Raw genomic sequence first — 14,743 nt, forward strand, 5'->3', positions numbered from 1 at the left:
AACTATTGAGGTTGAACGTTGAGTCGTCACCAGTCACCCAGCCAGATATCGGTTTCCAGGTGCAAGAGGGAGAAAATTCTGTATAGTTAGACTGATAAACACGGCGGAAACTACGATGAGGGTATATGTATGATATAGTAACAGAACTCTTTTTAATTAGAAAGGCCGAAGAGGTCAGTCACGTCGGTAATTAGATACAGCGTGTCATGTGACGGCAGGCGAATCTGCTCTTGGACGCGCGTCCTGAGGATCCTAATAGCTTTCTCCTCTAAACCATGTCCAGGTCTTACGATCGCGGTACGACTATCTCGTATCGACGTGAGATACACACTAACGGATATTTCAATACTAGCGCTTACTGTTTTCTCCCCTGACGGCCATCTCTTTCAGGTTTGTACATACATCTATCACTACGGTCTGTCCCTGAACAAGCCATTTTCATGAACAGGTCGAATATGCCCTCGAGGCAGTCAGAAAGGGTACATGCGCTGTAAGTCAACAACTTTATCTTATTTCTTTGTCGCGTTTCCTCATTCTGGCAGGTCGGTGTTCGCGGCAAAGACGTAGTAGTTCTCGGCGTTGAAAAGAAGTCAATCCTTCAACTGCAAGATCCTCGAACAGTACGCAAAGTTGTCATGTTGGATGACCACATTTGCCTTGCATTTGCTGGTATGTCGTTTTGTGTTCTTTGGGAGCCAATGCGCTTACAACTTCTGCAGGGTTAACCGCTGACGGTAGAGTCTTGATCGATAAAGCGCGTATAGAATGCCAGAGCCATCGCCTTACCGTGGAAGACCCTGTAACGGTTGAATACATAACAAGACATATTGCTGGAATCCAACAGGTACGTACTGCACTTGCTTCTGACAAGTTATTTGGTTGACTGTATTACGTTTCCAAGAGGTACACACAATCAGGTGGTGTTAGACCATTCGGAATCTCCACCCTCATCGTTGGTTTCGATCCCCATGATTCAAAGCCCCGCCTCTATCAAACAGAACCCAGCGGGATTTACAGTGCATGGAAGGTTCGAATATTTGGATTCGTTACCTTTGTTTATATTGACTGCTCTATAGGCAAATGCTATTGGTCGTTCGTCAAAAACTGTGAGAGAATTTTTGGAGAAGAATCACCGAGACGACATGGAACGAGAGGAGTCAATCAAACTAACGGTGAAGAGTTTGTTGGAAGTGGTTCAGACAGGCGCCAAAAACATCGAAATCAGCGTGATGGAGAGTTACGGCAAAGTCACAGTGGGTCAAGCAAGCCTTCGTACAGATCACTCACTAAAATAGTAACCCAGAATCTGGAGCTGTCTGAAATTGAGGCGATTGTTGCTGAAATTGAGCGAGAGAAAGAAGCGGGTATGTTAAGATTCCCTTGCCAATTTGCACAGAATCCTGACTCATATTTTGTCTACAGAGGCGGAACGGAAGAGGTCGAGATTGGCTGCGACCGCTGCGGGGCAAGCAGCAATGACACAGCGCGCTGGAGAGTAACCGCTTGGTTTATACCTTTGTACTGTACATATATGAATATGAGAAAGTTGGGACGTGTCTTAACGTGTCGGTCTACTAATTGCATTACGTCAGCTGATCTTGCTATGACTTGTGATCGCAGGCGTGTTGTCGAGTACATATAACCTAGTCGCGTCTGTCCCGTTTGCCTGTGTCTCCATGTCCATCCTTAATCCGACCCATTCACCTACCCCGGCTTTACTGAAACATGTTTTGCTGTCTGAGATTCTGGCGGTGACCACCGTCATGCGCAAGAACTCACGCTGGGCGTCATCCATGCACACTATGACTATTAGAGAATCGCCCGCTCTGGGGACTAATATGGGTCTACGAATATCCTCGCCAGTGAACCAGACGCGCGTTTCTGTAAGATATACTAGAGAGGCGGAACTTATGGCCGGTTTTCTTGAACTCAAGAGGTCCGTGAAGGATATGCACGGTACGTCGAGTATTCTTTATGTCGCGTTCGATGGATTAAAGTATGTGCGCAGATATCCGTCAAGTAGACCTTAATGAGCTACTTTCTCCATTCTTCGCTATATTGCGATCGCCTCTTTCTACAGGACCCATCACATCTGCGGCTCTCTCAGCTCTTCACAGCTTCTTCATATGCGGCTTGATCTCCCCTAACTCGCCTTCGTTGGATTCAACTTTGATAGAACTAAGCAATACCATCTCGCATTGCAAATTTGAGGCTAGCGACTCCTCCGGTGATGAGGTTGTACTTCTAAGGATCATGACCGTTATACAAGATTGCTTGTGTGGGTCCGTGGGTAGCGGTTTGGGAGACATAGAGGTCTGTGAAATGTTGGAGACAGTTTTAACGACGTGTTGTCAAATGCGTTTGAGTGGTAAGCTACCTTACTTTATCATTCATATATTTTTATAAACACATTGTAGAAACTCTCCGTCGCTCTGCCGAAACGACCATGCACATACTCGTTAGAACTGTTTTCTCAAAGCTACATACGCTGGACCCTGAAGAAGAAGAAGCAAAACTTCTTACGGGAAATGACGACGAAGCGGCTGAAATTGAACTGCGCGTTTCTGTCCCGGCAAAAGACGAGAAAGCCGTATCAGAAGAATCCTTCTCCGCCGAAACTGCAGTTGAGCAAGACCAGAAAGAGGAACAGATTGCAGAACTAGAGAAAGAAAAAGAGAAGGAGGAAGTGGAGGTCCCACCCACGCCAATGTCACCAACGAACCGACCAGAATGTAGGTCTTTTACCCATTTGAATTGGATTCAAAGACTTAAGATCTACAGATGGCCTCCCTTCAATACTTGAGTTGCTTCGTGTTCTGGTCAATGTTTTGGACCCGAACGATCAGCAGCACACTGATTCAACACGGCTAATGGCTCTGGGCATTCTCAATGCAGCTTTCGAGGAATCTGGATCAATTCTTGCACAGTTTCCTTCCTTGAAGGCGATCGTAGTTGATCCAGGATGCAAGTTTCTCTTTCAGCTCGCCCGGTCTGAAAACAACAATGTACTGCACTGGGCTCTTCGCACTATATCGACTATCTTGGACACTATGAGAAAACACCTGAAACTTCAACAAGAATTATTTTTGACGTTCACCATAGATAGACTCACTCCTCCTGCTTCTATTCTTCCAAAAGGTCAAGGAAACACACCTATGCTTGGTTCTTCAAAATCACGAAATTACTCCCCGTCACCGAGACCTGGAACACCGAATGCTAATAGTCCGCTGTTGATGCCGGCCGACAAATCAGACTCTGATAGTGCTGCTGCGTCTCCTGCGAGGCTTTCGGTACCTCCTGCTCGTGGGGAAACTCGGGACCTCATATTAGAGACTCTCAGCCAGATTTCTGGCCACCCAAGCTTTATGGTTGATCTCTATACCAATTATGACTGTGACATCAATTGCGAAAATCTTTTTGAGCGACTTATTGACTTCCTCACCAAGGTAATTACCAATTTGATTTAACGTCTTACTCCTCCGCTGAAATTCGACATAAGTCTGTATATCCTTCCAATCAGGGAGCGACACTGGACTCTCAGAGGAATGTGCAATACATATGCCTGGAGCTTCTACTGTCATTCGTAAATGATATGACAGCGCGTGCTAATGATGTTGGTGATCTTTCCATAAATTAAGTGTTTGTTGAGTTTAAATCCGTGCTCATTAGGTTACATCCGCGTCAGCATGGCCATCGGTACGAACTTCGCAACTTCCTCCATTTTTCTTCTGCTTATGTTTGGCTCATGTCGGAACAGGATGTCCAATCGACAGAGTCCCTTCTTCAGGCAAAATCGAAGAAACAGCTCATTTTAACCGGTGCAACTCGCTTCAACACAAAACCCAAGGCTGGCCTTGCATTCCTCGAAGAGAACAAGCTCATATATGCGGATCTCTCTCCTGAAGTTTCAAAGAACCGTAGTCTGGCAATGTTCCTCAAGGGTTCCAGCAGGATCGATAAACGTCTACTTGGTGACTTTTTATCCAAACCAGATAACCTTGACCTGCTCAAGGAGTTTGTGGGACTATTCGATTTCAAGGATGTAAGATGATTTTTTAATCTGCTTTTCTAATTTACCTATGGCCATGTAGAAACCTGTAGCAGAAGCTATGCGAGAGATGCTTGAGGCATTCCGCCTTCCCGGAGAATCGCAACAAATCTCACGGATTGCGGAAACATTCGCATCGACTTATTTTGCAGCAGGCCCTGGTGGGTTTCTTACAACTTCCAAATGTGTCATTGATTTAACTAGTTAAACTTGCCTCAGCCGAAATAAAGAGTGAAGATGCCACACACGTTCTTGCATACTCCATCATCATGCTTAACACCGACCAACATAACCCTCAAGTCAGAGTACGTTTGGAAGTTGTCTTATGTCATAATGCTCAATTTTCTCATAATCTTATTCAATAGAAAAGGATGACAATTGACGACTACAAACGAAATCTAAGAGGCGTGAACGACGGCTCAGATTTTTCGGCCGAGTTCCTTGTAAGTTCGCTTTCATTGTTCTTGGCAGGGTGTTTACCTTCAAGTTATGCTTCTTTAGCAAAACATATATGATTCGATTCGCAAGCGCGAGATCGTCATGCCGGAAGAGCACATCGGTCAGCTGGGTTTCGAGTATGCATGGAAGGAATTGTTGGCCCGGTCACGACAAACAGGTCTATATTCTAAGTCCGGCGGACATTAGCTGAATGCTGACCAATAATTTCGTTCTAGGAGAATACATTGTCTGCAACACCTCAGCATTTGATATCGAAATGTTCAAGGCAGTTTGGAGACCCGTAATATCCGCAATCGCATACGCATTCATCAGCTTTGAAGATGATTATATCATACAACGTGCTATTGCAGGCTTCCGACAGTGCGCCACCCTTGCAGGACATTTCCGATTACCTGATGTCTTCGATTTCGTGGTTGTTTCACTGTCTCAAGCAACCAGTCTGCTATCGGACTCTTTGCCTGCACACGTCCCCGTTTACCCCGTGATAGACGTTGAAGGACAGTCCGTTACAGTTTCTAGGCTATCAGTAGAGTTCGGGACCAACTTTAGGGGCCAACTCGCTGCAGTTGTCCTTTTCAACATTGTCAACGGCAACGGTAACGCTTTAAGGGAAGGATGGACTCAAGTGATTTTTTATATCCCTGTCCTTAGTCTATTATTTCTGACCAGTGACTGCTTTCCTGCAGATCTTCGAAATGTTCCAAAATCTTTTTCTTCATTCGCTGTTACCAACGAGAATGTTGCAAATGGAGGACTTCCTTGGAGGTGTTACAATGATACCTCTTCGTGGGAGTCAGCCCTCTAGATCGCAAGTTCGCAGCGAAGGAGGACTTTTGTCTGCACTATCTTCCTATCTGATGACTCCATACAGTTCTGATATGGGCGTCCCGGACGCAACAGAGGCTGATGTTGAAAGTACACTTTCAACAATTGACTGTATAACATCCTGCCGGTTGGATGAGTTATATAGTCAGATCATGTATGCTTCTAAAATTCTTTTGCTGAGAAGGTTTTGACAACGTTTTAATCTAGTCAACTTGAACCAGAAGCATTAGTGGCTGCTGTACGCGCACTTGAAGCACTCGCTCATGAAAGGACGGTCGCCAAGCTAAAAATCCAGTCTGATGATTCCATCCCTCCGCTTGACGATAGGGGAAATCATCAACTTCCTTATGATCCAGCTTCCGTATTCCTATTGGAGATTATGGTCAGTATTACCAGTCAGGCCCCGCAGTACATTGAAGAATTATGGTATTTGAAATATTTTTTCATGTCAATTCCAGACTTACTTACCTTCTATTAGGCCGATTGTCTTTGAACATCTATCTGCTGTCCTATCAACCCCGACAGAATACAGTATACTTCTGATTGAAAGGGCTGTTGTGTGCCTCTTGCGTCTTTGTCAACTTTTGGCTCAGCATGTAAGCACCTAACCATTTTCATCTGACCCGTGGCTTATTTGGCTTTAGCCCCCACTGCGAGATCAGGTTTATGTGGCCTTCGACCTACTTGGTGGACTACCGCCCTCCATTTCAAATCTTGTCGGAGAGCAAGTAATTGCTGGGCTCATCTTAGTTATTCAAAAACACAAAGATATCATTCGGTATTTCGTCCCACCGAACATCTGCTGAAAAATAATCTGATTGATACATATAGATCTCAAACTGAATGGCATCTTGTATTCGCCATGATACGATCCACAATGGCGCATGCCGAAGCAGCGCGTATGTCCTTCGAACTTATCGAAACATTAGCAGCCGAAGGGCCAGACAATTTGGTTACCCCTGATAATTTCTCTGGCCTGTTGACTGTACTGGACGACTTCGCAACCTCAGCGAGTACACTACAGGAACAACATCAACACAGAGGCCGTCGTGCGGAACCGTTAACCACGTCGAAGTAACTAGCTTATATATTATTTATTATCACCGTGTGCTCATATTTTCTTTCATTTAGTTCACCAAGCATCAGTAGGGGCAAGAAGGCTGTTGATCTACTTCCCGTATTGCACAAAAAATTATTAACGTTCCTTCAGGCCTCTCAAGTGGATGAAGTGCAAGGTCAGGCATGAGTTTCTCTAAGGCAATACCTTGTTCTAACTTTTCCTTCAGCGTGGAGAAACATGGGTCTCCCGTTGCTCATTGTCCTGGGCCGTCAATCTGTTAACGCTGCTCGAGAAATACGCCATAGCGCCATTAGTCATTTACAGCGCATCCTACTCGGCTCTCCACTGACGAATGATGCAGATCAAAAGAAGGTCGAAGAAGTCTTCAACCGTGTAGTTTTCCCTCTTGTGGATGAACTTTTAAAACCTCAGGTTGCTTTTAGGGATCCACAAGGCATGGCGGAAAGTCGGCTCAGAGGATCGGCTCTCCTTTGCAAAGTATTCATGCATCTGGAGCTACGTGAAAGCAGAGCCAAAACGGACTTTAGATTATTATGGATTCAAGTCCTGGATCTCCTGGATCGACTCATGAACGTGAATCGTGGAGATCAATTGGTATGTCGTTTTATTTGTATTAATGTGGAAGCCAAGTCTTACAATAATTCTAGTACGAAGCAATTCCCGAATCATTGAAAAATGTTCTCCTTGTAATGAACGCTGTCGGAATACTCATACCCCCTGGATCCGGAGAAGAAGAGCTGCAGAAAACACTCTGGCTAAATACCCATGAAAGGATGGAGCGCTTTTTACCAGGCTTCCTGACTGAAGTTATCCCAATACCTCCTCAAGCCCAAACACCGTCGACGACGGAATAATTTATGCCATGCCATGTTATACTGTATAGCGCGGATTTCTAACTAACAACTCGATTCATCTGTTATACTTAATTACTACTTATTAATTGCAAATTGCATTTTCGAGGGCCTATACGATGAGAAGTAGTCAGCAAGACGTTATAAGGGAGCTCTGAGGTATTTACTAACCTAATGCGTGCATAAACGCCTACCAGGACTGCTAAAGGGGCAACTGTGTATGTGACGAAACGTACAATCCAATAACTATACTTTTCACCCCATGTGGACCATCCCCCACCAAGATGGACTGTGAACAATAGCAGAGGAAATAAAATGTAACCTGAAAGCCTTAAAAAAACCGTGTTAGAATGCTGGGGAATAATTTATTTGGCCAGGACACACCGGTGGTACTTCCATAAAGATTTTGCTTTCATGCCGCCGCCGAACAGTGCACCGCCATACCACACGCTCCCGGCTCCCAGAAATATTTGGAACACTAACCACGCCATCGTTATGATTCCGAAGAACTGATTAACAGTTAGCCTTTAAAGGCGGTCAATGTACATGCAGTCACTTACACCATGCCAGGTCGTGAAATGGTCTGCACCCCGAAGCCATTTGTTATAAGATACGGCAATTGTTCCCAGTGCAATTGTTGGAAAACCGACAACAAAAATTGCCAATTGGTGTCGCATCAGACCAGCTGCTTTGGTTTTAGGCTGATTGGTGGGCTGGAGAGTAATGATCCCTGGTGTGTTGGTGAGATCAATCTTAGTGAAATAAAAGTGTATGCGCCGCAAATATACCAAATGTAAATAATAATATTGCCAAAGATTGTAATGGCGGGTGGAACGCAAACCACCCCACTTTCATTGGCGCGTTCATTAGGACTATGGTCCATGTAGTAGCCATGATAACCTGGATGACTTAGTTAACGTGTTCCAATGATAAGAGGAAGTTATTCACCGAGGCTGCTATCTATGTGGCAATTAACTTCTGGATAACCACAATGAAGAAGAAACTTACCAATGCCGTTTGGCGGGATACAGCATCTCCTGGACGTCCCTCCGACTTCAATGACTGGTCGTACCCCATTCCCGTGGCTGACGGTACCTGTTCAAGGGAAGGCGAGTCTCGCTGTTCGATATTCAAGGGTTTGGGATGCTCTAGTTCGTAGCTTGACCTAACGGACACGTTGTCAACTCCTGCGGGAGACGTGGGCATCGTACTTTTGATGCTGCTGCTTAACAATTTATACCGGGGTTATGAGATTCGGATGTCGGTAAGGATAAGTTGAGCGGGATCTATCCCATGATCGTGGGTGCTCGAGTACACGGCTGATTGAAACCGATCCATTTTCTCGTTCTATCGTTACCTTCTCATTCAATAACACTGCACACAATCCCGTTGTAGTTTTGTGTGAACATAGGAAGGGTCGAAACAAAATTGATCCGGGTCATGTACACGCACAGTTCTTCGTGACGGCATCGGGATCAATATATTAATATGGAGCTGAACGTTTATGGAGATGAACGTTTGCCATGAACACGACGATCAACCAATTATCGTAGGCAATTTACTGATTGAACAGGATTGAACAGACGCTGGCAAGTATAAAGACTGATTATAATTGATTGAACTCTCATCTCAATCCATCATGCACCTCGATTTTCGCAGAAAATCGCATTCTCGGTCACCTCCTCATCGCATGGCCTCCGACATTACTTTGCCCATATTGCATTTCAACGATGTATATCGGGTAACCCCACAAAAAATATCCCGTACGGAAAGCATAGACGTTACCCAATTTGCAGCCCTGGTGGACGATATCCGCAATAACTGGCCAAATAGACCAGATGGAAAGAAAGACGGCTTGTTGCTCTTCTCTGGGGATGTATTCTCTCCTTCCGTCGAAAGCTCTGTCACTAGAGGAAGTCATATGGTGAGCACGCCTGTCATTTTACACCCTTCAGCATTATCCATAGTAGAATAGGTCCCCGTGATGAACCAGTTGGGAGTAGATGTTTCCGTGACCGGTTTGTCGAGTCTTGCCTGAAATTCTGTGTACTTATCATCCTTATTTTGCTTGACCAGGCAATCACGATTTTGACTTTGGTAATTGGAATAAATGTGCTGATTTGACGCGACACTGACGATTTCTCTCATAGGTTACCCTCATCTCTGTAAACTTGTGAACGATACCAATTTTGTTAGTCGACCCTCGAAATTAGACTTCTCTGAAATCTTATTATTCGTGCAATCCAGCCGTGGATTCTTAGCAACATAATCGATACTACTACATCTAAAATACCGCAACAACTGAACGAATATGTTGTTATAGAAAGATCGGGTGTTCGAATTGGTTTCATAGGGCTTGTTGAAGAGTACGCATCAGCCTAATTTTTCCGAGATGCCATGTGTTTGCTCATCGATTTCGCAGAGACTGGATTACAACCGTCTCCGCATGGCCACCCGAGTTCGTGTACACATCCATGAAAGAAACAGCTCTGGCATTATCAAAGAAACTTCGTGACCCACAAGGTGAACATCGTTGTGATATCATCATCGCGTTAACCCATTCTCGGTAAGTCGTTGGCTATATTTAGCACTGTCAAAGGGCTCAAATAATTTCATCATTAGATTACCCAATGTAAGCGAAACATCTTGAATACCTCTGCTCGTATCTAATGAGAAAATGAAAGGACATTACCCTTGCTAAGGAGTTGTTTGCATTTTCTCCAAATGCTCAGAAGACACATCCCATTGCTTCAGAGCACGGTATAGATCTCTTGCTCGGTGGCCATGATCATATGTATTTTGTAGGTAAAGGTGTCACATCATGGGATGGCTACGACCTCAAAGAGGACGTGCTCGGAGCTGAGTCTGATGAGGGTGATATTTTGGTTATCAAAAGTGGGACCGACTTTCGCGATCTCAGCGAAATGGCCGTCACGGTCAGCCCAACACCACCAGGCAGTGTCAGGAGAATGGTTATTAGCAAAATCACAGGTATATATTTTTTTGGATATTTTACTTCTGGTTCAGCATTTAATACAGATTCACAGGGAAGAGGCACGTTACACAACCAGGATACCGATCATCCAAAAAGATGACCAAGTTGCTAAAAAACCTGTTGGGGTCGATATCATCAGCTCTTAAAGCTCCTATATGCAGAACCGATGTGATGATTGACGTTCGCTCTTATTACATCAGAGTAACAGAGGTATATCTCCTTTCGTGGTGCATTGCTCCTTGGTTAACACCGTTTACAAGTCACCTATTTGCAATTGGATTGCAGATATTTGCAGACACGCCTACGACGAAGCATTGTGTCAAAATGGCGGTCGGGGATCTGATGGCGTATTTTTGTGTGCTGGCACATTCCGAGGGGATTCAACATACGGTCCAGGTATGAGGATCCGAGTTGACTGGCGAGGTAGGAAAGCTGAAAATTAATGTTTTTCTATGAAGGCGTTATGACGATTGGTGACATATTGGAGATTTTGCCGTTTGATGACCCGACCCTTGTTATCGAAATCGATGGCGCTACACTTTGGGCCGCGCTTGAAAGCGCGCTAAGCACCTGGCCAGCACAAGAAGGGTACATTGTTCTCTTTTGCTTCGTATAACACATTCTGACGTTTTTTTCTACAAGTCGCTTCCCGGCCATCTCTGGTTTTCGTGTGACTTGGGATTCAAGGAGAGAACCTGGCCATCGAGTATTGGGTGTCTGGCTTCTGATACCTTCAAATGAAGCTGAAAGCAACAAGGAAATTGACAAGTCCCACTACGCAGAAGAACCGGTTAAAAATGAAGTCGGCGGACGCACGTACAGAATTGTCTCTAGAGAATACATGGTCCAAGGCCACGACGGGTTTGAAGCTCTGACAAAGGGCAAGATACTGGTCGATCACGAATGTGGCGAGATGTTGAGCACCATCGTCAGAAAGTATATGCTTGGTACGTTTGTTGCAAAGCGCGCGCACTCAATTCACGTTTGCTTACTTTCGGAGGGTAACAGGCTCTCATTTCGTCAACAAAGTGATACGAAAGAAAGAAGAAAAGATAAGCTTCCTGAGGAAGACCACACTGCCGACAATTCATGAACTGGAGAAAGAATTCAAACTTGCAAAAGCCGATCGGTCGACAGCTGCAACCAGACTCTGGAAATACGCTGCCAACCTTGCATTGCATCGCGGACGCTCGAAATCGTACTATCAAACGCACATCAAGATATCATCCACTGAGCACATGAGTTCAGTGGATGCCTATGACGGCGAAAGCATCAGGAAAGGACGGGAGTGTAGAAAAGTGTCCACGGAGCCGGACGACGATCTTCTGCTCGTCCATCCTCACGTCGATGGCCGTTTGGTAAATGTAGGAAAAGGCGCGGAAGAGAGCAAGTGAGATTCCTCTGGTAGAATTAGTGTTTATGGTGGGACCTGATTACATGGAACGATTGATGGACTCATAAGATACATATACGCAGAACGATGGTATATACTCAATGTAATCATGGCGTAGGCACTGGTGGAGCTTTGATCTTGGCGGGGGGGTCACCCGAGATTGTTCGTCCATAATGTGTCAGAAGGCCAGCTGTGCTGCCCAACCCCGCACCGCCGAGAATAACTTAAGAAGAAGGACATTAGCTTGTGCCAGAAAAGAGCAATACCAATAGTACGCACGATTGACGATGTTAGCACGGTTCCAGAAGATGGCTGGTGTAAGGACGGCGGCTAATACGGATCCTATCGTTGAATGGTCGATACGACGCACTCTGTCCACCTGTAAGAAATGAGATGGGTTTGTGTGCGAATGAAAAGTGATAATGAAGGACGCACGTCATACGCTGTCTCTATCCTCCGCGCCCGCACAGGCTCCTCACTCGAATACGCGTTTCGGACATACGAAGCGCCTCCAAACACCGCAGCACCTTACAAAGTCGCGTCGTCACATTCTGCAAGCGAAACTGCCAACAAAAAACCAAAACCAGAACACGTACCACCGAGTCCGCCAATCCACGTCGCGCGGAGGAACCGGTTGAAGGAGAGCGCACCGCGGCCTTTGCGCGCGAGGACGTAGGTGATGTACGCTGGGGGCACAAGCAGCGAGGACCACTGGTAGCCCGAGTTCATAGCCTGCCGGACGAGGTAGTCGGTGTCTGCTGCATGCGCTGCGGATATCTCCATGTTTGGAAAAGATTTACACTGGGGGATGGTGGTGGTAGTTCAAAAGAACTCCGTGCTTTGACCGCTGCACAATTTCGAGACATCGATCAAACTATAAATACACACCGTCTGTCAATCACTCGTCATTAACGCTCCAAAATAATTTGGCAATCAAGTTCTCTTGTCAAAGGTAAACCACTATCGGTACCTCTTATAAATTCTGACGCCGCATAAAACAGTGCGTCCAACTTGTGCATCTAGCCAAACTATATGTCATTAAAAGGCGGTTGCTTGCGCAGATGTAATTACTATAGAAAAGGGGAGGAAGCGGTGTACAATTAAGATATAAAAAATTAAAAGGGGAGGAAAGAAAGAAAACACGACAAGAAAAGTAGGGCATGCAAAATCAAGCTACGTATAACAAAGACACCAAGGAGAACAGAGCATTGTAATCACCACAGCATTAAGATCGTTAAAAATTGAGGTGAAAAGGGGCGTGACAAAAGGCATTTCCGAGTTTTTTTAAGCGTTGGGCGATTTGGAGGCATTGGGCCAGCAGCCCTCAGCCTTCCATTTGTCGACCACTTCTTTGATGTTATCGTGATTGAATTCCGGTCGTAGTAATTGGTATCCGAGGACTTGCTTAATTTTGGTATTATCGAAAGAGACGGTATGTTTATCCAAGGTATATTTGTCCATGTATGCTGACAGGGGCGTGTTCGTGATAGGCGGGACGGATTCGGTTAGCATCTCTGTCCATCCTTCCACATGATGTTCATTGATATCTTCCAGGTCATCCATGAGCTAAAAATCGAGTGAACCATGAGGAATGTTGCTCGAAAAGAGACCGCGTGATGGGACTTGCCTTGAAAACGGTACTTTCCACGATGTTGAAAAATTCAAACGTGGTTCCAAAGAAGGACGAGATAGTCTTCCCGGTACTGACAAGAGTACTTTTTGAATCATCGACCTAGGAGGAGTCAGAGTTGGTATGCAGAAAGTAATGAATAGACAATACCAAGTTGAACAATGGGGCGATGGGAGTTTGTTCAGGGGGAGTCATACCCTGAACCTCCTTGACTTTGCCCTTGTCATTGTGGAAAGGAATTTTGACGCCAGCTTCTTGATCAGCAGCGCTGCGACCTTTGGTTGCCATCCAAACAGCACAAGCCCAGGCACCACCGGCTACATCGTCAATGTGAACGGTGTTGGTTGGGTTTTTGCCGGGAGACCACCTGTAAAAAGATGAGTTGGATGTCGTTGGAGAACTTTTGATAAGACGAACATGGATTTCATGGGCTTGTCGAGATAACCATAAACAGAAGCGACGGTCATGGCGCTGATGACTATTACAAGATTAGAAATGCTCTGTTGATGATGGGATATGCAGCGTACTGGTTCCAAAGTTGGTATAAGGTCCATAGACAAAGCCAATTCGCAGAACAACAAGATTGAGACTGGGACTAGACGTCAGTGGGGTAGGACAAGATGGAGAAGGAAGACAGACTCGGGGATGGATGCAAGCATGCGGAGAGATTCGTGCCACCAGATACCCATGGCTTCAACAGGCTTTACATCCTCGCTCTCCGCAGCGGGAGCCTTTGCGGAAGTCTCGTAGAAGGGCTGTTGAATCCTGACGTAAGCTTTGACTTTACGGTTTGCGGCCTCCAAACCCAAGAGGCGTGCGATACCAAAAGTGTTGCTGATCTGAATCTATTGATTGGGGAGGATGGGAGTGAATGGGCGAGAAGGGAAATAGATGGAGAAGGACTTGCCAATTCGCTGCGGTCGTTTCTTACTTCACCGGTGAAATCGAAAACATAGTCAAAGGCGGGCTTTCCTGCGGGAGGGTCGAAGGCGGATTGGATTGCAGCTGGATGAAAAGAGAGATGAGGAAGAGAAGAATGGAAAGATAGAAAGAACGCACCTGGAACGGTGAGATTGGCTTGGCGGTACTCTACATTTGGGTTTGCAAGGACCTTTGTGAATTCTGGGCCGATATAGCTGTGTGTTGATGAGCGGTGAAGCAGCAAGAAGGATGCGATTGACGTACGTAGTTGCGGGATGGACGGAGTACTTGTCTACGATGCGGAGGAACTGTGAATTGGAGAGAGATGTGAAATGTTGTCTGGCGATAAGAGGATGCGGACATACGGATACTTTGGCCTCGCCGTCGAGGGGTACGAGGAAAGCAGCGAGAGCACGAGAACAAGTGTTGAGACCGCCTGCAACGACGATGAGCTAGGAAATAGCATAGAGAAAAAGAACGAACCGAAAATAAGGGCAGAGGGCATTGGATGCTCAGCGGCCATGGTGGCTCCAGACGAGG

The 14,743-nt window shown here is 45.7% G+C and overlaps 6 protein-coding genes across 6 annotated transcripts; 3 read left to right on the forward strand and 3 right to left on the reverse strand.

Moving 5' to 3' along the window:
- Positions 1–275: 275 nt before the first annotated feature.
- JR316_0003656 (phenylacrylic acid decarboxylase) lies at positions 276–1,499 on the forward strand (the record flags this gene model as incomplete). Its single annotated transcript, XM_047889427.1, has 9 exons — positions 276–297; positions 353–390; positions 449–490; positions 543–669; positions 720–844; positions 902–1,027; positions 1,077–1,253; positions 1,304–1,364; positions 1,423–1,499. The coding sequence occupies 9 exons, from the start codon at positions 276–278 to the stop codon at positions 1,497–1,499; spliced, it is 795 nt and encodes a 264-aa protein (XP_047751801.1).
- Positions 1,500–1,676: 177 nt separating this feature from the next.
- JR316_0003657 (uncharacterized protein) lies at positions 1,677–7,267 on the forward strand (the record flags this gene model as incomplete). Its single annotated transcript, XM_047889428.1, has 19 exons — positions 1,677–1,956; positions 2,081–2,368; positions 2,418–2,732; positions 2,782–3,446; positions 3,500–3,613; positions 3,758–4,042; positions 4,092–4,209; positions 4,268–4,353; positions 4,414–4,491; positions 4,550–4,664; positions 4,723–5,132; positions 5,194–5,486; positions 5,540–5,758; positions 5,811–5,928; positions 5,977–6,110; positions 6,164–6,406; positions 6,464–6,567; positions 6,619–7,007; positions 7,061–7,267. The coding sequence occupies 19 exons, from the start codon at positions 1,677–1,679 to the stop codon at positions 7,265–7,267; spliced, it is 4,461 nt and encodes a 1,486-aa protein (XP_047751802.1).
- Positions 7,268–7,342: 75 nt separating this feature from the next.
- JR316_0003658 (uncharacterized protein) lies at positions 7,343–8,470 on the reverse strand (the record flags this gene model as incomplete). Its single annotated transcript, XM_047889429.1, has 6 exons — positions 7,343–7,376; positions 7,436–7,594; positions 7,649–7,773; positions 7,825–7,994; positions 8,053–8,164; positions 8,273–8,470. The coding sequence occupies 6 exons, from the start codon at positions 8,468–8,470 to the stop codon at positions 7,343–7,345; spliced, it is 798 nt and encodes a 265-aa protein (XP_047751803.1).
- Positions 8,471–8,903: 433 nt separating this feature from the next.
- JR316_0003659 (Trifunctional nucleotide phosphoesterase protein YfkN) lies at positions 8,904–11,653 on the forward strand (the record flags this gene model as incomplete). The annotated part of the gene is made up of 13 exons (XM_047889430.1): positions 8,904–9,188; positions 9,240–9,282; positions 9,341–9,361; positions 9,415–9,455; positions 9,512–9,630; positions 9,687–9,830; positions 9,887–9,896; positions 9,949–10,255; positions 10,312–10,469; positions 10,520–10,655; positions 10,718–10,847; positions 10,902–11,206; positions 11,268–11,653. 13 exons carry the CDS (start codon positions 8,904–8,906, stop codon positions 11,651–11,653), a joined length of 2,085 nt encoding a protein of 694 aa, XP_047751804.1.
- Positions 11,654–11,759: 106 nt separating this feature from the next.
- Positions 11,760–12,435, reverse strand: JR316_0003660 (uncharacterized protein; the record flags this gene model as incomplete). The annotated part of the gene is made up of 4 exons (XM_047889431.1): positions 11,760–11,875; positions 11,932–12,031; positions 12,088–12,179; positions 12,249–12,435. The coding sequence occupies 4 exons, from the start codon at positions 12,433–12,435 to the stop codon at positions 11,760–11,762; spliced, it is 495 nt and encodes a 164-aa protein (XP_047751805.1).
- A 501-nt stretch (positions 12,436–12,936) lies between these two features.
- On the reverse strand, positions 12,937–14,726 carry JR316_0003661 (uncharacterized protein; the record flags this gene model as incomplete). Its single annotated transcript, XM_047889432.1, has 11 exons — positions 12,937–13,218; positions 13,280–13,384; positions 13,433–13,649; positions 13,700–13,760; positions 13,810–13,871; positions 13,922–14,127; positions 14,190–14,287; positions 14,342–14,418; positions 14,468–14,511; positions 14,569–14,639; positions 14,687–14,726. The coding sequence occupies 11 exons, from the start codon at positions 14,724–14,726 to the stop codon at positions 12,937–12,939; spliced, it is 1,263 nt and encodes a 420-aa protein (XP_047751806.1).
- Between the last annotated feature and the right edge of the window lie 17 nt (positions 14,727–14,743).

Source organism: Psilocybe cubensis, chromosome 3, assembly GCF_017499595.1.
Source record: "Psilocybe cubensis strain MGC-MH-2018 chromosome 3, whole genome shotgun sequence".
Lineage (NCBI taxonomy): Eukaryota > Fungi > Basidiomycota > Agaricomycetes > Agaricales > Agrocybaceae > Psilocybe > Psilocybe cubensis.